General features: G+C 41.3%; 1 protein-coding gene across 6 annotated transcripts in view; it reads right to left on the bottom strand.

Moving 5' to 3' along the window:
• LOC137374375 (ribosomal protein S6 kinase alpha-3) overlaps nt 1–21424 on the bottom strand; it is a 139440-nt gene that overhangs the window by 51235 nt on the left and 66781 nt on the right. For all 6 annotated transcript variants that reach the window (XM_068040377.1, XM_068040373.1, XM_068040375.1 and 3 more), the window contains 3 exons: nt 10863–10944; nt 7433–7513; nt 1159–1238 (listed from right to left, as the gene is read on the bottom strand). In XM_068040377.1, the coding sequence (XP_067896478.1) occupies nt 1159–1238; nt 7433–7513; nt 10863–10944 (243 nt within the window). The remainder of the gene's footprint in view (nt 1–1158; nt 1239–7432; nt 7514–10862; nt 10945–21424) is intronic.

Here is a 21424-nt window from a genome sequence, read left to right as displayed (position 1 = left end):
CAGCATAAGCTATAGCAGGGGCAGAGTCAGGCAATGTTACGGAGATGAACATAGGCAATCTTAGTGATGGAGAGTATATATGGTTGGAAGCTCATTGAGGTAAAATACAATACCAAGGTTACAAATTGTCTGGTTCGGCCTCAGACAGTTACCAGGGAGAGGAATGAAAATGATGGTTACGGGACGGAGTTTGTGGTGGGGACCAAAACAATGGCTTGAGTGTTCCCAATACTTACTTGGAGGAAATTTCTGCTCATCCAATACTGGATGACGGACAAATCAGAGACAGTGGAGGGGTGGTGAGGTAGAGCTAGGTGATATCAGTGCACATGTGGAACGTTAAGTTATGCTTTCAGATTATGTTGCCTAAGGGTAACATAGATGAGAAACAAAAGGGGGCCAAGGATAGAGCCCGGAGGGTCTCCAGTGGTAATGGTGCAGGAGTGAGAAGAGGAGTCACTGCAGGTGACTCTCTGGCTACAATTAGATAATAGAACTAGTCAGGGACAGTCCAACCCAGATGGATGATGGAAGAGACACGTTGGAAAATGATGGTGTCAAAGGCTGCAGATAGGTCGAGGAGGGAGGAGGAGGAGGAGGAGGAGGAGGAGGGATGGATTACCACAGTCACAGTCATGTCAGCTGTTATTTGTGACTTTGAAAACAGCCAAACAATAATGTGGCAAGAATGGAAACCCGATTGGAGGGATTCAAACATTTGTATGAAAGAGGCAGGCAACTACTTTACAGACTAGTATGATAACATTGCTATAGGATGTATCCAAATTTCAGCTCATCTTTCAGACAGGTGGCTATAAACTGTACAGGGCTGGTAGAGAGGCCCTCATCTCTACACTTAGTAAGAATTTTTTTTATTTCAGGTAATTATCCTTAAGGTAGTAAGTGTGGAGTTTAGGAACCTGAACACACTGCCACAAATGAATGATGTAAAAGGAGGCAGTGAGTATATTTACTGAATTCTCTATTTCAAGCTGTTCTTTTGCCTCGAGAGTTTTGGTGTTACTACTGCAATATGCCTGGATAAATACACTCAACATATTTCAAAGCATAATGTATTCATTTATCCTTCTGGTCTGTTTCTACTCAGTATACTCTGCTATTTTGGATAAAAATGCATTGCACATTGGAAGTTCTTACCTCTTTGGATAGCCGCGTAAACAAATCTCCGCCCCTGAGAAAATCCAACAGAAGGTAGAGCTTCCCTTCAGTCTGGAAAGCTTTGAAAGACAGTTAATTTTTATGGATGAGTTAAAAGAAGTCAGTGAAGGTGGTTATTCTGGTAATAAACTGGAATAGATTGAGTGCTTCATATAATGTTTTACACTAATTAATAACTGGTCTTGTAAATGAATCATGCTGCAGATTTGCCCTTATACATGGTGTCATTTTAGGATCCACCCCCAACAGGTAGCAATTGTGAACCATCAGAATAAACTTGTTGTTGAGAATACTTCAGCTCTGTAAACCTGGCTGCAACCGGCTTTCTCATTCACTTTTTGCTTTATCAAGTTAACTCGCCATCATGTTCTTAGGTTTCCATTCTCAATATTTTCTCAGATTCAGCATCACTGGTCACTCCAATAAGCTTTCCCTACTATTCAGAGTACACATTTTCCTGCCCACTACTGAAGTGAGTAGTGAGATCCAAGAATAGTATCAGAGAACCCTTACACAGTATATTATGAACCTGTAGTTTTTTTTCAGGAAGAATGTGGTATGCCTTTAAGGCTGGAAAAGGAGCAGTACTGCTTTAAGGCAACAAGCTCCAGAGACGGAGTCAAAATGCATTCTCGTTGCCCTGGGATACAACCACTCAGACTGAGGATCGAGAGATACATGGTTGCCGATTGACATTTGAAACAAGTTGAAAAACTGGCTTTTGAGACACAGTTAACAGAGATAGACGCAGACTGTCAGTCAGCATATACTGAAGGAAGAGAGAGCTCTTTCACAGTTTATTTAAACCCTATTTATTATACTCTCAGAATTCTGATGTCAAGCTAGATTAATTTCTTAAAAGAAAATAACCAATTCCTTTAACTACTGAACTGTAATTGTTGAAATTCATCGCTGGAAAACAGGAGCATCAATTCAACTGCTGAACTAGACTACAGCCTGTTCTACTGTTGAAGAACCTTTATTCCCCCATCGGACGACTGTGAGGACTTCAAGCAACCATGGACTATTCCACATTGGAAGATTTCACTTTGGCTGGAGCATAAATCTGCAAGGACACTATTTTTTCTATTTTAATCGTTGTTTAAATCTTAGTAGTGTTTAAGAATTTAGTTTTTCTAATTAAACAGTTAATTTGTTGATCTAAAGACACCTGGTTTGGTTAACCTCATTCAGGGGTTAATAGATGGTACAATTTGGCTAAGTCTTTCTTTAATTTGGAAAGTTTAAAATGATATTTTACACGATCTGTGGAGGGACGGGACTGAATCAATGGTGTGTTTCTCCCACCATACTCAGAATAGTATATTTTGATGGGGGCTTTGATTTGAGCGGTCGGTCGTAACAATATCAATTACTGGAATGAGTCACAGGACCTCATCATTCTCCTCTCTTCAAACATTAGACTGAATATACACCATCAGGATAGGACTCAGGATCTAAACCAAGACTGTTAGCAAATGAACAGTATAAAAGAGTCATACTCCATTATCCTCCTCAGTACTTCTAATAATAAAGATGCCACTCAATTTCTCTAAACAAAGGACTGATACTGGTACGTACCAGTAGCACCAATTGGGCTCAGTGAATTGACAGTTTACTTTGTACTGCACCCATTTTCTATTCGTTGACTTCAATGGATGACCAGTTCGCAACTAGCTTGGGCCAATTTCATCCTCATAGACTTTAATAGTTCACTGTAAAACTGGCCTAGCTTCTCTGCCAGCCAGCACAATCTTAAACACAAAGCTTTTCTGCTAGTTGCAAAGCTGGTTGTGTGGTGCCATCACAAATTACACGATGCATTTACCCACAAGCTATCAGTGCAGATCCTGGGGAATGTTGATGCATGTTTATAACATGTTTGAGTTCCAAGATGCATCCATATGCAGTCTTAAAAGATATGTACTCTACTTAAAACAGTTAATTTCTAACAAGTGCTCGAAAGTGCTTCTATATTTTTAAGTATACATTTTTGAGGACCTATATTTAAATTGTGAAGATGGATTCATTGGAAGATTTCACAGAAGCTGGACTTTGCTTTGTTGTTGACAGTTCATTGAAAGGACAGAGAGGTTGTTTAAAAACAGCCTTGCTGTAAGTCATGTGCTTTAAGCAATCAACAACAGAAATCTTGACCTGGGAAAGATGTTTACAGAGAAGTGACAGGTCAAAATTTATAGGGGTCAGGAGACGTGACTCAAGATATTGTTTTCAGTTTTGCTTTGGATAGCGTGTTGGGGGTATGAATTGTTTTGAAGACAGTTGGAGAAAAACTGCCAAGAGAGCAGCCACCATCAGCTTACCCTCTTCCATCCTTGAGATCTTCCTGAGATATCAAGTGTAAGAAAGGAGAAACTGATGCTGCACTTCTCCTGAAAAGTCTGCCAGAAACTCCTGATGCAGCATTTCTCCTGGAAAGCCTGCCAAACTGATCCTCAACTCACATGAAAAGAGCTGCTCTAGAAAGATTGCAGTGACAGCTGTCTACAGGTATTTGGGACACCAGACCAAAAAGGGACAACTGAAATCTTTCCATAACTTCTCTTTTTTCTTCAAGAATTAGCAAGTATTTGGCCAAAGTATTCTTTTTTGTCTTTTATTTGTAACGGATCTCTGCAGAGAGAATTTCTGTATTTTTTCCAGTGTGAGTCTGTTTCTGTGTGGGGAATTTAAAAAGGGGTACTTTCATATTTCAATCTGTGTGTTAATGCTTTGCTTCTTTACTGGTTAAGTCTCCTTTTATAACACCTCTCTATAGATGCTGCCAGACCTGCTGAGTTTTTCCAGCACTTTGTTTTTATTTCAGATTTCCAGCATCCACAGTATTTTGATTTTATGATAATTGTGGTTGTTTATTAAAGAAACCTGGTTGGTGTATTTTATTCTGGGATTAAGAGTAGAGTATATGATTGACTGCATCGGTAACTGGGTAGACATTTAAAAAAATATATGTTGTGACCTGTGGAGAAGTGGAACTAGAAAAGACAGTGCTCTCCTACTGCCTCGGTCACAACACAAGTGACAAGTCCAGCTATTGATATGGACATGTACGGATATACTTATTCTCCCTTCAATTCTTTCCAAATGAGATTTGCATTTATATAGTTCCTTTTACAACCTCAGGATGTCCCAAAGCCATTTACAGCTAATTATGCACTTTTGAAGTATAGTCACTATTGTAGGAAATACAGCAAGGTCCCACAAACAACAATGGCCCAATCTTTGAGGCCAACAGCAAACAAACAGCAGTCGCTGTTCACTACACTAAAAAACTTGCATTTATATAGCACATTTAAGAACAAAATGTCCCAAGGGATTTAGTGAGAGCGACAAGAATAAAAACATTTTTCATACTTTTTGACACTAAGCCACGGAAGGAAAGATAAGGGAATATAACCAAAATCTTGATTCAAGAGGTAGGTTTTAAGGAGCACCTTAAGAGAGGGGTGAAGAGATTAAAGGGAATTCCAGAGCTTAGGACCTCAGCAACCTAAGCATGGCCACCAATGGGGGAGTGATTAAAATCCAGGATGCGCAAGAGGCCAGAATTGGTGAAGCGCAGAAATCATGACGGCTTGTAGGGCTGAACAAGGCTATAGACATAAGGATGGGCAAGGCCATTGAGGGCTTTGAAAACAAGGATGAGGATTTTAAAATTGAAGCGTTGTCAGACAGCGAGCCAGTAAGGGTCAGCAAGCATGGGGTGATGGGTGAATGCGATTTGGAGCAAGTTAAGAAATGACCAGAGTTTCAGATGACACAAGTTTATGTACAGTGGAAAATAGGTGGTCGGCCAAGAGAGTATTGGAATAGTCAAGTCTAGAGGTAACAAAAGTATGAATGAGGGTTTCAGCAGCTGAATTAAGGCAGGGTTGGAGTAAAATGATGTTATGGAGGTGGAAGTAGGCAGCCTTCTTAATGGTGCAGACATACGGTCAGAAACTCAACTTGGGGTCAAACAACATGCTCAACTTACGACAGTTACCAGGGATGGAAACAGTGGAGTTTGCGGTGGGGACCAAAGACAATGGCTTCAGCGTTCCCACTATTCACTTGAAGGAAATTTTTGCTCATCCAATATTGGATGTCAGACAAGCAGCTCTGGATAGAGCTGACTGTTGCCTATATAAACATGGGGAACTTGATGTGTTAATATGGATGACATCGCCAATGGATAGCACGTAGGTGAGAAATAAGAGGGGGCCAAGAACAGATCCTTGGGGAACTCTAGAGGTTAACAGAGTGACAGTGGGAAGAAAAGCCATTGTAGCTGATTCTCTGCCTACAATTAGTTAAATAAGAATGGAACCAAACTAGAGCAGTTCCACCCAGCTGGACAATGAAGGAGAGGCATTGGAGGAGGAGGGTGCTGTCCAATGTGTCGAGAGCTGCAGACAGGTTAAAAAGGGATAATTTATCACTGTCCACAGTCAAAGGATGTCATTTGTGACATCACATCACTAAGTCCTCACTTGAAATAGAGCAAGACAGACTTGCATTTATTTAGTGCCCCAAAGCGATCACAGCCAATGAGTACTTTTGCCCTAGAATGTAGTCTGTTACAAGAGTTTTTTTTAAATTGAAAACTTAGAATTCTATGTGTTTCTAAAAACCTTTTCTCAATGAACAATGAATGCTGAAACTTGGTGTTTGAACTGAGTGAAAGAGACTGCAAGGCACCCGTTTCCAAGCAACATCGCAGGAGAATGACAGGTAAGGATTTATGATTGTCACTTGACTGGTTTGTTGAAGTTTTAGCTTCACTTTTGCATTGTGAAAATAGACTAGTGAGTTAGACAAGCAGGATGCAGTAAAATCTTTGCTTTAACCTGCCTGGAGCAAATGAAAAAGACCTCTCTCTGAAAAGGAAGACTTGCATCGCTTGGAAAGAAATCCTACATTTGAGGTGCGGCTGTGGTCTGTCTGGAGAGAAGAAAAGACCCAAGAAAAGAGAAATTGCTACTCTGTGGAGGAAGACTGCTTTGCAGAGAGGAAGCATTTGAAAGGTAGCAGATTCCTATTGCCTTCATTCTCTGAAGAATCCCTGCCTCGAGTGATTCCTGTTGCCTTCTGTGTTTTGGGAGATCCTGAAATCTCAAGAAAGCTTCTATTGCTAGACCGCTACTTCAAAACCCAAGCAGACCTGTTGCTACCCACTTTGCTGAAGGACCTGTGTGACGCCTGCTGCAGACAAATTGCCTTGAACATTTATCCATCACAGACTGTTCAACAACCTCACTTGGAGAGACTTTGAGTGGCATCCGACTATTCGACTCTGGGACACCACACCATACGGAAAACATCCTACCAGAACGTGATAAACTCAATCATTTTATTTTTTCCTTTTTATTCCTAAGAAACAGCTGTAACCAAAACATCTTTCTTCCCCGGTTAACCAGTTTTTGAATGTGCGCGCATGAGGGTTAGAAAGAATAAGAAGCTTTAAAGGAATCTTTTTCACATATAGTGTTACCTCTTTATTGTTTAAGATTTTGTTTATTAATAGCTAGCTAATTTTGTTGTTGTTTAAAGAAACCTGGTTTGGTGTGCTTTATTCTGGGGGACAAATAGTGTGCTTAGTTTGGTTATCTTCTGGTAGGTGGGAAATTTTACTAATTTGCTGTGACCTGTGGAGTAATGGGGCTGAATTAACAGTGCATTACTCCTGCCTTGGTCGTAACAAGTCACTGTTGCAATGTAGGGAATGCAACAGCCAATTTGCACACAATGACCAGAGAATGCTGATTGAGGGATAAATATTGACCAGGACACTAGGGATAATTCCCCTGTATTTCTTTGAAATAATGCAGTGGAATCTTGTGCCCACCTGAGGGGACAGACAGGGCACCTCATCCGAAAGACAGCATCTTTGCCAGTGCAGCACTCCCTCAGTAATGCACTGGAATGTCAGCACTGATTTTTGTGTTGAAGTCCTGGGGTAGGACTTGAACCCACAACCTTCTGACCCAAAGGCAAGAGCGTTACCAACTGAGCCACAGCTGACAACTTCTAACTATTGTTTGTCACATCTTAGTCCATTAGTGATAGGAGTAGGAACCACTTCCATATATTCCAAAAGCCTTTGTTCCGAAAGCAGTCAGAACACAAGTGGCTTCAGTAACTGATAAGCTGATTATCGATAATGAACTCACTCCCACCCATACTTACCAAGATTATTGCAATTTATATGATATCTCTACATAGACTTAACTTGCTTCAAAAAAACACTCACCATAGTGTAATTTGACAATGAAAGGATGATTCACCTCAACTAATATGTCACGTTCCATTTTAGTCCGAACTCGGTCTCTTACTGGAATGAAAGTGTAAAGTAAGAGAATGCACGTTTTATTAATGCTTTAGTTAGCAAAGTCAGTGGCAAAACTAAATTGAAGTATCAATATCTTTGAATGTTTATTGCAGACAGAATGTTACAAATATATACAAACTTCATAGCAGGAAAAAGTACAACACGTATACTTGTGTATGAAGGAAATTAACCTATCATCTTTTTAAGATGAGCTAAGTTCTTCACATTTTAATATATATATATATATATATATATACATACACACATACTCACAGCTTTGATTATAGGTGATGTTTTCCTCTGCTATTGCAAAATATGGTTTGACGTACAATGCCCACTGCTCAGCTCTCAACTGGAGTAGTGTTACCGTGGCAGTACACTCAATAGATTAAAATCAGGAACGAATTCATCCCATGGGGACCTTGCCAGGCTCCACTGTATACTGAAAAGTCAGCCATTCTGCAAGGAGCGTGATCAGGGAACTAACTGCTCATCCATCATATAGTGAAAATCTTGGTTCTTTTCTATCACTATAGAATTAGATACTTAGGAACAGGAGTAGGCCATTCAGCCACTCGAGCCTGCTCCACCATTCAATTAGACAATGATTGATCTGTATCTCAATTCTATTTACCCACCTTTGCTCCATATCGCTTGGTGCCCTTACCTAACCAAATCTATCGCTCAGTCTTGAAAGCTCCAACTGTCTCCATGCCATAGCCTTTTTTTTGGGGTGGGGTGGAGGATTTCAAATTTCTGCTACCTTTGTGAGAAAAAGTGCTTTCTGATTTTAATTTTCTAATTTTAAAATCATGCCTCCTCATTTTTATTCAGTGCCGTGGAAACAGCTCTTGTATCTATTCAATCGAATACTTTTAACATTTTAAATACCTTGATCAGATCACCCCTCAATCTTTTAAACTCGACCATGGTTAACATCTCTTCTGCTGTAACTTTATGTAGAAACTGCAGATCAGGTGAAGAGGAAGTATAGAACGAAGGAAAGGTCATGGAGCCTCTACTGTGACTTCTCTAAAATTTTTGAGCAAAACAGGAAGCTTTTATATTCTATTAACCTAGTTATAAATCCCTATGCTTTTTTAACCACCTTGTCAACTTGCCCTGTCATCTTTAAGGATTTGTGCATTTGCACAAGGTTTCTGCTCATTTACACTTTTTTTAAATCATGCCATTTGCTTAATTCTATCTCCCCATATTAAACCTTAAGTGAATTACTTCATACTGAATTCCACTTTTCTGCCAATTCACCATCCTGTAGGTCATCCTGACATCTACAACTATCCTCATCACTACTTATTACGTTGCCACGTTTCGTACCATCTACAAACTTTATAATGTTGCCCCCTATAACCCGAATCAAGATCATTTATCAAAATTAAAGAATAAGGGGCCTGAAACTGACCCTTGGGGAATCACTGCAAATCACCTCAGAGTCTGAAAATGATCCATCCACCACCATGCTCTGCTTCCCATTATTGAACCAATTCTGTATCTATACCACCTTAATTCCATGGGTTTCCATCTGCACTTGACAAATGTCTTCCAAAAGTCCATATATATACACCATCTTGATCAACCTTCTACGTTACCTCAAATAATTCAAATCAAGTTAGTCAGAAATTATTTGCCTTTAACAAAGCCATGTTGGCTCTCCTTGATTAACCCATGCCTTTCCAAATGAAAGTTTATTTTGTCCCTGATAATGGTTTACAGTAACCTGACCACTACCAATGTTAGGTTGACTGTCCTGTAATGTCCTGATTTAATCCCTCTTCCCTTTCTTGAATCATGATAACATTAGCAACCCTCCAGATCTGAAGGGTCACTGACCTGAAACGTTAACTCTGCTTCTCTCTCCACAGATGCTGCCAGACCTGCTGAGTATTTCCAGCATTTCTTGTTTTTACTCCAGTACTACTCATGTATCCAGTGAGGCCTGAAAGATTATGACCAATGCCTGCTATTTCTACCTTTCCTTCTCCCAGCAACCTAGGATGCATTCCAACTGGATCTGGTGAGTTCCCAACTTTGTCACGCTAATCTTTTTACAAAGTTTTCTCAGTTACTATCCTGCCCATAACTTCCTCCTTCTCTTGTAACCTTCAGATCATCTGCTTTCTTTGTGAAGACAGCTGCAAAATGGTCATGTAATTGTTTAGCCATTTTCTCTGTCTCTACATGGAGATTTCAATTTGGATACTTAATAACCCCAACTTTTTCCCTAGCTCATGTAACCTCTTGCACTTTATATGATTATGAAATGTTTTAGGGTTCAATTTAATGCTGCCTGCTAATCTTTTCTCATAAGCTCTCTTTGCCTCTCAAACTTTTCCAATTCCCTCTTGCACTTTCCATAATCCACCAGGTTATTAACTGAATCTTGTTCCTGATATTTGTCAAAAAGCGTTCTTTTCCTGTTTTATTTCCTGTGTCAGCTTTGGATACTCTACCTTGTCCCTTCAAAGGAATATGCCTTGCTTGTACCTGAACGTTCTCTTCCCTGAATTCCTTCCATTGACAGTCAATAGCTTTACAGTCCAATCATAGTTTCCATTTACTTGTACTAGGTTACTCTCCTTTTCCCCCCACACTTGATATCTCTTTTTTATCCACCCATTTTCTGTCTTTTCTTTACTCCTTTGTTCATATTCCCCATTCTCTTGCCCCCTCCCCACCCCCACTATTCAAAAATCAAGACAAAATGCACAATAAAAATCTCTGGAAAAAGCACTGCTTTGCTACAGCTATTTTAGAATGTTATAGTATTTATTTTCCGTTTTCTTACCAATATCCTCCCCATCATTGTTGGTGGAGCAGAGTACAACACCAGAAACCAGAGTAAGCAAAAACAACTGGCACGTCCTCTATAGGTAAGTATTTTACTAATGATGTCCTGTACAGGGTAAAGCTTCAGGGTGAGGGTACAGTAGTTTTTTTTTTAATACATGTGCTCTGCCGGCAATTGGATACAATTTATCCTATGTGAAGCATCAACTTGAGCTTGAAGCCAAGGCCGGTACCTTCGATCTTTAACAAAAAGTAGACTAAAATAATTCACCCACTGCATCAATAAATTACGCTTGGGATTGCAACCCATGTGACTTCTATTCACCCATTAGCATTAATTCAACTTTAATAGAAGGCTTGTGCATATCCATAAATCAGATCTGCAAATACAAGTAAGTGGGAAAACAATTAGTTTGTTCAAAGCAGGGTGTGGTCACACCAGCACATTGAATTGAAAGTGCTGTCAACAGGGCAGTGCTGTACAATTCACCATTAATGACAAACTCTGGAAAAAATCTTTACTTAAAGCAAATTAAATATTTACCTTTCAGTGTAGCCTTTTTAAGCACCTTCATTGCATATAGTTGTCCAGCATCAGAACCATGGGTTTTCCTAACCAGAAACACCTAAATATAGGAAACAAACAGCACATTTTATATAACAACTTGCATTTATATAGCAAATTTAATGCAAAGGAGGCATCCGAAGGAGCTTCACAGAAGCGTGATCAGACAAAAACCTGACACTAAGCCAAAGGAGGAGCTATTAGGAGACGTGATTAAAAGCTTGGTCAAAAGAGATAGGTTTTGAAGAGAAAGGTTTTGCAGGATAACAAAGGTGGAGGAATTCAGGGAGAGAATTCCAGAGCTTGGGACCAAAATTCCCTCTAATTTTTTTTTCGGATTGCACAGGCTATTTAAGTGTTCAACCCCTTTTAGATTTTTGTGTGGCCATACACGTACAGTAATTTAAAGTGGTCAACTTGTGCACGGCCTGCACAAAATCTTTCGGATGGCCCTGCAGCTTAGAAGTAACATTATTTGAGACTTAAGCAGTAGTAGGCATGGCTGACAATGCTGGAGAAGGGCCCACTTACAAATGGAGTAATGGATACTTCTTGTGATGCATGCAAGCTCAAGTGTGAGCAATAATGTGAAATTGCCTCCCCAACCAATGCTTATTCTTGCAGAAGTTAACAGTAAAACAAAATACATGATGCTAAGAGAATTAAACACACAATGGTACAAGAATAATCCTGGTAAATAAAGGAATCGATTGTAGACATTAATGGTTGTATCTTTAACAACATAGTTAACCAAAGATGAAGGACATTGTTTAATTAAGGACTTAAGAAGGGATATAAAGAGAGCCTTCTGGGACACGGGTGAAAAGCATGAAGCAGAGATATGTAATCCTGCATTCTGTGAATAAACCAGCTATCAAGAATAGGATTCATTCTTCACCGTTTGGTTTGGATCCGTTTAACAGTGAAGAGTAGTTCATGAAAGTATAGAAATTCCCAGAATCACACTAACCCCCTCACTGTTATCAAATCTATTTACATACGTCCAGGCAGCTGCAACTGAAGGCCTTTTACCAACAAGAGCTGTCTGCACAGCTCTGTTTTGGATCGAAAGAGAGGCTGCTAGTTTTCTAGCTTTGACATCACTGAAAGCTTTCAGTGGAGTTCAGATTCAAGAGCACTTAGTTTCAATAAAATTTTTCTATGCACACTTTGAAACTTCATCACTTCAATTTCAAGATAAGGGGTCACCCATTTAGGGCTGAGATGAAGAGAAATTTCTTCACTCAGGGTTGTGAATCTTTGGAATTCTCTACCCAGAGAGCTGTGGATGCTCAGGTTCAAGCATATTCAAGACCGAGATTAATAGCATTGAGAGGAAGTTTGAGAGAGGTGGTCAAAATCATAAGGGGACTGGACAGAGTAAATAGAGAGGAACTATTCATTGGGGGAACGGTGAAGAACCAGAGGAGACCAATTTAAGGTGATTGGCAAAAGATTCAAAGGCAAGATGAGAAAAAACTTTATGCAGCTAGGGGGTTAAGACCTTGAATGCACTGAATGTGGGGTGCAGGCAGATTCAATCGTGGCTTTCAACAGGGAATTGGATAATTATTTGAAAAGAAAAAATTTGCAGGGCTATGGGGAAAAAGGTGGGAGAATGCAACTAAATCAGTTGCTCTTGCAGAGAGCCAGCACAGACTCAATGGGCCAAATAGCCTCCTTCTGCATTGTAACCATTCTATGATTCTATGACATTTAGATTTTTGGGCACTAAGAGAATCAAGGGATAGGGCAGGAAAGTGGAGTTGAGGAAGATCTTCAGCCGTGATCTTATTAAATGGTGGAGCTGGTTCGAAGGGCCGAATGGCCTACTCCTACTCATGCATCCGGTGTTGTTATGCAGTACAGAATCAGACACCATTCTTTCCCTACTGTACTTCAAATAGTAATATGGATACAAAACTTTCACATCCATGCTTAGTTTCTTGCTTTTTCTGCACGTAGATATGTAAGATAATGTGGATGACCAAGGATTTATTTACTTCAGTAATGAGAATTGAATTTTTGGACACCAAGTTCATGACTGTACCAATATAAAACAAAAATGCTGCAGACGCTAGAAGTCTGAAATAAAAATAAAGTGCTGGAAATACTCAGCAGGTCTGGCAGCATCTGTGGAAAGAGAAACAGAGTGAATGTTTCAAGTCTGTGATGAAAGGTCAGAGACCTGAAAAGTTAACTCTTTCTCCTTCCACAGATGCTGCCAAACCTGCCGAGTATTTCCAGCACTTTATTTTTATTTCATGACTGTACTGTCTGCTGGCTATTATGATTCTCATGGAGATCACCAGCAAACAAAAATAAAATCCATCAATTGACCCCAATTTAGGAAAACACACAGACAGGATTTCACTTTTACTTTAACACAAACCAAAACCAACATAAATTAAACATGAAGCAACTGATAGTCTATTATATACACCTTATCTACCTGGGTCTCACTGTTTCACTGGGCAGTTCACCCAGCAGATATGGCACCAAATTACAGTCACAGTTCTTCACAACTCTGACATTACTCAAGTAGATTTCAATTCTTTTCGCCAAAACAGCAGTTCCCTCCCAATCCAAACTCCACGGGCACAGTCTTCACCACAAGGTGCAATTCTCCAGAACTTCTCAGTTCTGCTCACAACAGTCTTGATGGCACGGATTTATCAGTCGTCCCTTTATCAGAGTCCTTCACTGACAACCTGTGCACTGTATGGCTGGGTCTGGTTAGTCGGCTACTTTACGTACAGGAACAGCTTCTGGATTCAGTCTTCACTTTCTTCTGCTTGCTGGCGCTCCACTCCTGCCCGATCTGGGAAGGACTCTGTCTTTTATCTGGTTCTAACCAGTGTCAGTTTCCCTAGAAACCTGAATTTGCTTTGTCAGCTTCCATTTCCATTTTGGTTTCCATATCTGTTTCAATTCTAGTTTCCCTTTCAGTTAGGCTCTGTCTCAAAAGAACACAAGCTCTAAAGCTACGATTCCATCACACTTCACCCCTGCACCCCCCCCACCCACCAACCTTCTTGGGGAAAACAAAGCTTTACCATAGTAAGGTTTTCTTTACAGTGGTTTAGAAAAACAGCAAGTTCTCATCATAACCATTTTAACAAATTGCTTTTTGCATACTGTACAGGCAATGTTTTCATGTTCCACATTTATACATATTGTATTTACAAAATCATAAGGGTTTAACCAATAACTAAACCCCCAAGTGACAATTAAGATTTAAAAATCATAGAATCATAACTCAGGGCCTTCCTTTTCTTTTACACCCCTTCTTTAAAGTCTGGACAAAGTATATTGCTTTTCCCTGCCACATGCACAAATTTGTGTAAACGGCTGTAACATCAAACTCCAACACAGCCGGAGGTTCTTTGTACTGAACTTTGAGAAATACAAGTGAATTGTAAGCTGTATAAACCAATATTTCACCCTAACAATTGGTTACATATACCTCAAACTGTTGTAAAGCCAGAACAAGACTTAAAACTTCTTTCTTGATGGTTGAGTATTTTGTTTAATGTTTACTGAGCTTCCTAAAGAAGTAGCTAATGGGCCGTTCCCTACCAGCACCATTTTGGAGCAAGATTGCTCCTACCCCTACGTCACTGGCATCAATTGCCACTTTGAATGGTTTGTTAAAGCCTGGGACTGCAAGAACTGGTTCTTTTAATAAAATGGCCTCTAACTGCTCAAACGCTGTTTGGCATGGCTCTGACCATTTGAACTTCACTTTCTTAACAGATTAGTCAATGGGATGACTATTGTGCTGAAATTAGGGACAAATTTCCAGTAGAACCCCCACACACCCAGAAATTGTAGCACTTCTTTCTTTGTATTGGGTACAGGAAAAATTGCCTGAACTTTGGCCTCTCATGGCAATACTTGACCTTGACCCACAATATGTCCTAAATAAATGACGTTGGCCTTAGCAAACTCACTCTTTGCTAGGTTTATGACAAGGTTAACTTTGGTCAGTCTGTCAAATAGAGATCAGAAATGTTGGACATGATCACTCCAGGTGTCAATATACACCAAAAGGCCATCGATGTACACAACATAATTAAGCAATTCGGCAATCATTCGATTGGTCAATCTTTGAAATGTGGCCGGTGCATTTTTCATACCAAATGGCATTACTTTACATTGGAACTGACCATCTGCTGTTTTAAAAGCAAATATTTCTTTAGCTTGATCAGATAAAGGGAATTGCCAGCATCCTTTGAGCAAATCAATCTTACTAACCAAAGGCCGAGTTCCCCAACCGATCAATACAATCCTCAAGTCTTGGGATCAAATAGGAGAGTCAGTCTTAGTTGCCGCATTAACCTTTCGGTAAGTTATACAGAATCTTTGAGAACCGTCTGGTTTTGGTACTAAAACAACTGCTGCAAATAGCTGGAAAATTAGGGGGAAAAGTTGTTCTTTTTAACCCTCAAATAGCTACCTTATCAGTGGTAAGGTTAGTATTACTAAGGGGTTTTTGGTTAGCGTAATTTATTACTAATTAGAAAGTGCTGCTTGGACAGGGTGTGAAGCTGTGATTTTGGTGTGCAAAGGAGTTCAGTGAAGAGGGGAAGGAAGTGTTCCTTTGTCGGTCTTATTTTTCTGCCTTTTCACCCTCCAGTATTTGGTTCTTTCTTTGATACAGGAGAAGAAGCTGATTGGTGAGTAACTAGTAAGTTATTCTACTTATTCCACTAACAATGATTAGTTTGTAAAGATAAGTTATGGCAGGGAAGTCGGCTGAGTGGCATGTACCTCCTGTGGTATGTGGGAACTCGTGGACTCACCAGGTGTCCTTGACAAACACATCTGCAGGAAGTGTCACCAGCTGTACAAGCTTGAGCTCCAGGTTTTGGAACTCAAGCCGCAGATGGAGACACTGTAGTGCATTCGCAAGACAGAGAACTACGTGAACAGCACGATTAGGGAGGTGGTCACACCGCAGGTTAGAGTGTGCAGGCAGAGAGGGTATGGGTGACTGCCAGACATTCTAAAAGAGCAAGGCAGGTAGCGCAGGAGTCCCGAGTCACTCTCACTTACTTACCGGTTTCCCATTTTGGATACTGGTGAGGGCAATGATTCCTCAGAGGAGTGCAAGAACCACCAAGTCCATGGCACCATGGGTGGCTCAGCTACATAGGAGGGGAGGAGGAAGAGTGGAAGGGCAATAGTGATAGGGAACTCATTAGAGAAACAGACAGGCATTTCTGAGGCTGCAGACGTGACTCCAGGATGGTATGTTACCTCTCTGGTGCCAGGGTCAAGGATGTCAGAGCAGCTGCAGAACATTCTTCTGGGGGAGGGTGAACAGCCTGAGGTCGTGGTCCACATTGGTACCAATGGCATAGGTAGGAAGGAGGATTAGGTCCTGAAAGCAGAGTTGAGAGAGCTAGGAAAGAAATTAAACAGCAGGACCTCAAAAGCAGTAATCTCAGGATTACTCCCAGTGCCACATGCTGGTAAGCATAAGAAAAAGAGGATTGAGCGATTGAACATGTGGCTGGAGAATTGGTGCAGCAGGGAGGGCAATCAGATTTCTGAGGCATTGGGAACTGTGCTGGGGTAGGTGGGACCTGTACAAGATGGACAGGTTGCACCTTAGCAGGACTGGGACTAACATCCTTGTAGGGAGATTTGCTAGTCCTGTTGGGGAGGGTTTAAACTAGATTGGCAGGGAGTTGGGAACCTAAAATGGAGCTCAGATTGGAAGGAAGCAAAAGTGGTAACAGGAAGTAGAAAATAAATAAGTGGAATTAGAAGGCAGACAAGATGAAGGCAAACATCAAATAGGATCAGAATGAGGAATAATGTTAAGACAAAGTTAAGGGCACTATTTGAATGCACACAGCAGTCGCAAGAAGGTAGATAACTTGAAGGCACAAATGGAGGTAAATTGGTATGATTTAATTGCCATTACAGAGATGTGGTTACAGGGTGACCAGGACTGGGAACTGAATATTCAGGGAAATTTGTTATTTAGGCAGAGGGGAAAAGGGCGTGGGGTAGCACTGTTGATAAGAGACAGGATCAGTACATTAGTGAGAGGATCGAAGGAGCAAGATGTAGAATCAGTTTGGGTGGAGCCAAGAAACAGCAAGGGGCAGCAAATATTGGTGGGAGTTGCCACCAAACTGTAGTGGTAATGTTGGGCACGGTATAAAACAGAAAATTAGAGCTGCCTGTAGCATGGGCAAAGCGATTTAGCACTCATGGTGTGGAGGATGAATTCCTGGAATTTGTACGAGATGGGTTTCTGGAGCAGTGTGTGAAGAACCAACTAGGGATCAGGCTATGTTAGATTTAGTATTGCATAACCTTGCTGTAAAGGAACCATTAGGAAATAATGACCACAGTATGACAGAATTTTACATTAAGTTTGAAAGAGATATAGTTTATTCTGAAACTAGGGTATTAAATCTGAACAAAGGAAACTATGAAGGTATGAGCGGCATGTTGGCCATGGTGGATTGGGAAAATACATTGAAGGATTTGATGGTAGACAGGCAATGGCTAGTATTTAAAGTATTACATGGTTTACAACAAATATACATTCCTCTAAGACACAAAAACTCAATAGGAAAGGTGAATCAACCGTGGCTAACAAAATAAATTAAAGATTGCATTAGGTCAAATTTCCTATAAGGTCGCTAGAAAAAGACGTAAGCCCGAGGATTGGAAGCAATTTAGAATCCAACAAAGGAGGACCAAGAAACTGATAAAGAAAGGGAAAAGAGATTGTGAATGCAAGCTAGCTGGAAACAAAGGCAGACTCTAAAAGCTTCTTTAGGTATGTGAAAAGGAAAAGATTAGCAAGGACGAATGTGGATACACTACAGGCAGAGACAGGAGAGTTTGTGGTGGAGAATGAAGAAAAGCAGAGAAACTAAACAATTACTTTGTGTCTGTCTTCACAGAGAAAAACAAAGAAAATCTCCGAGAAATACTAGGGAACCGAAGAACGTGTAGAAATGAGGAACGGAAAGAAATTAGTATCAATAGAGTTAGTACTCAAAAAGTTAATTGGATTGAAAGTTGATATATCGCCTGGACCAGACAAGCCACATCCTACAGTATTGAAAGAGAGTGGCTATAGAGATAGTAGATACATTGGTGGTTATCTTTCAAAATTCTATAGATTCTGGAAGAGTTCCTACAGACTGGAAAGTAGCAAATGTAACCCCAATATTTAAAGGGAAAGAGAGAGAAAACAGAGAACTATAGACCTGTTAGTTTGACATCAGTAGTAAGGAAAATGTTACAATCGATTATAGGGGATGAGATAACTGGACACTTGGAAAATAATTATATGATTGAGCAGAGTCAACATGGATTTATTATGAAAGAGAAATCATGTTTGACAAACCTGCAGGAGTTTTCTGAGGCTATTACTTGCAGCATAGGTAAAAGGAGAACCAGCGAATGTGGTGCATTTGGATTTTCAGAAAGGGTTTGATAAGGTCCCTTACAGGTTAGTCAACAAAATTAGTGCACATGGGATTGGGGGTAATATACTGGTATGGACTGAGAATTTGTTAACAGACAGAAAGCAGAGAGTAGGAATAAATGGGTTCTCAGGATGGCAGGCTGTTACTAGTGGGGTACCACAAGGATCAGACCTTGGGCCACAGCTGTTCATAATCTATATAAATGATTTGGATATGGGGACCAAATTAAATATTTCCAAATATGCTGAGGACACAAAACTAGGTGGGAATGTAAGTTTGAGGAGGATGCAAGGAGGCTTCAAGATGATTTGGACAGGCTAAGTGAATGGGCAAGACCATGGCAGATGGAATAAAATGTGAATAAGCGTAAAATTATCCACTTTGGTAGAAAAAACTGAAAGGCAGAGTATTTCTTAAATGGTGAGAGGTTGGGAAGTGTTGATGTCCAAAGGGAGCTGAGCGTCCTTGCTCATAGAGCCATAGAGTTATACAGCACAGAAACAGGCCCTTCAGTCCATTGTGTCCGTGCCAGCCATCAAGCACCTATCTATTCTAATCCCATTTTCCAGCACTTGGCCCATAGCCTTGTATGCTATGGCATTTCAAGTGCCCATCTAAATACTTCTGAAATGTTGAGAGTTCCGTGGAGACGCGGACGGCAAGTGGGTCTGATACCAGTGATGAGCTTGCTGTACAATGCGCCCTTGGGGACCCTGCCATCTTCCATGCGGCTCACATGGCCAAGCCATCTCAAGCGCCACTGGCTCAGTAGGGTGTATATGCTGGGGATGTTGGCTTGCGTTGGAGATACGGTCCTGCCACATGATGCCAAGGATTCTCTGGAGGCAGCAAAGATGGAATGAATTGAGACGTCGCTCTTGGCTGACATACGTTGTCCAGGCCTCGCTGCCGTAGAGCAAGGTACTGAGGACACAAGCTTGATACACTTGGACTTTTGTGTTCAGTGTCAGTGCGCCATTTTCCCACACTCCCTTGGCCAGTCTGGACATAGCAGTGGACGCCTTTCCCATCCGCTTGTTGATTTCTGCATCTAGAGACAGGTTACTGGTGATAGTTGAGCCTAGGTAGGTGAACTCTTGAACCACTTCCAGAGCATGGTTGCTGATATTGATGGATGGAGCATTTCTGACGCTCTGTCCCACGATGTTCGTTTTCTTGAAGTTGATGGTTAGGCCAAATTCATTGCAGGCAGCCGCAATCCTGTCGATGAGTCTCTGCAGACACTCTTCTTTGTGGGATGTTACTGCAGCATCGTCAGCAAAGAGGAGTTCCCTAATGAGGACCTTCCGTACTTTGGTCTTCGCTCTAAGACGGGCAAGGTTGAACAACCTGCCATCTGGTCTTGTGTAGAGGAAAATTCCTTCTTCTGAAGACTTGAACGCATGTGAGAGCAGCAGGGAGATGATGATCCCAAACAGTGTAGGTGTGAGAACACAGCCCTGTTTCATGCCACTCAGGATAGGAAAGGGGTCTGATGAGGCGCCACTATGCTGAACTGTGTCTTTCATATTGTCATGGAACGAGGTGATGATACATAGTAGCTTTGGTGGACATCCAATCTTTGCTAGTAGTTTGAAGAACCACGTCTGCTGACTAGGTCAAAGGCTTTGGTGAGATCCATGAAAGCAACGTAGAGGGGCATCTGTTGTTCGCGGCATTTCTCCTGTAGCTGGCGAAGGGAGAACAGCATGTCGACGGTGGATATCTCTGCTCGAAAGCCAGTGTGCCTCAGGGTAGACACGCTCAGCCAGCTTCTGGAGCCTGTTTAAAACGACTGGAGCGAAGACTTTCCCCACTATGCTGAGCAGGGAGATTCCACGGTAGTTGTTGCAGTCACCGCGGTCACATTATTCTTATGGAGGGTGTTGATATTGGCATCACGCATGTCCTGTGGTACTGCTCCCAGCACAGGCAAAGCAGTTCATGGAGTGCTGAGAGTATAGCAGGCTTGGCACTCTTGATCATTTCAGGGGTAATGCCGTCCTTCCCAGGGGCTTTCCCACTGGCTAGAGGATCTATGTCCCCTGGTTATTAACCCGTCCACTAAGGGAAAAAGCTTCTTCCTATCTAACTTATCGATGCCCCTCATAATTTTGTATACCTCAATCATGTACCCCCTCAGCCTTCTCTGCTCTAAGGAAAACAACCCTAGCCTTTTCAGTCTCTCTTCACAGCTGAAATGCTCCAGCCCAGGCAACATCCTGGTGAATTCCTCTGCATCCTCTCCAGTGCAATCACATCCTTCCTATAGTGTGGTGACCAGAACTGTACACAGTACTCCAGCTGTTGCCGAACTAGCATTTTTACAGCTCCATCATAACCTTCCTGCTCTTATATTCTATGCCTCGGCTAATAAAGGCAAGTGTCCCATATGCCTTCGTAACCACCTTATCTACCTGTGCTGCTGCCTTCAGTGATCTTTGGACAATATACCAAGGTCCCTCTGTTCTTCCTAGGGTCTTAAAATCCATTGGATATCCCCTTGTCGTTAATCCTCCCAAAATGCATCACCTCACACTTCTCAGGATTAAATTCCATTTGCCACTGCAGCGCCCATCTATATCGTCCTGTAATCTAAGGCTTTCCTCCTCACTATTTACGACACCACCTACTTTCATGTCATCTGCGAACTTACTGATCATACCTCCTATATTCACGTCTAAATCATTAATGTACACTGCAAACAGCAAGGGTCCCAGCACCAATCCCTGCGGTACACCACTGGTCACAGGCTTCCACTCTCAAAAACAACCCTCGACCATCACCCGCTACCTCCTGCCACTAAGCCAATTTTGGATCCCATTTGCCAAATTGCCCTGGATCCCGTGGGCTCTTACCTTCTTAACCAATCTCCCATTGGGACCTTATCAAAAGCCTTACTGAAGTCCATATAGACTACATCAACTGCTTTACCCTCATCTACACATCGTCACCTCCTCGAAAAATTCATTCAAGCTCGTTAGACATGATCTCCCCTGACAAAGCCATGCTGACTATCCCTGATTAATCTCTGCCTCTCCAAGTGGAGATTAATCCTGTCCCTCAGAATTTTTTCCA

The sequence above is a fragment of the Heterodontus francisci genome, chromosome 10 (genome assembly GCF_036365525.1).
Source record: "Heterodontus francisci isolate sHetFra1 chromosome 10, sHetFra1.hap1, whole genome shotgun sequence".
NCBI classification, from domain to species: domain Eukaryota; kingdom Metazoa; phylum Chordata; class Chondrichthyes; order Heterodontiformes; family Heterodontidae; genus Heterodontus; species Heterodontus francisci.
This window is presented reverse-complemented; position numbering and strand designations above follow the sequence as displayed.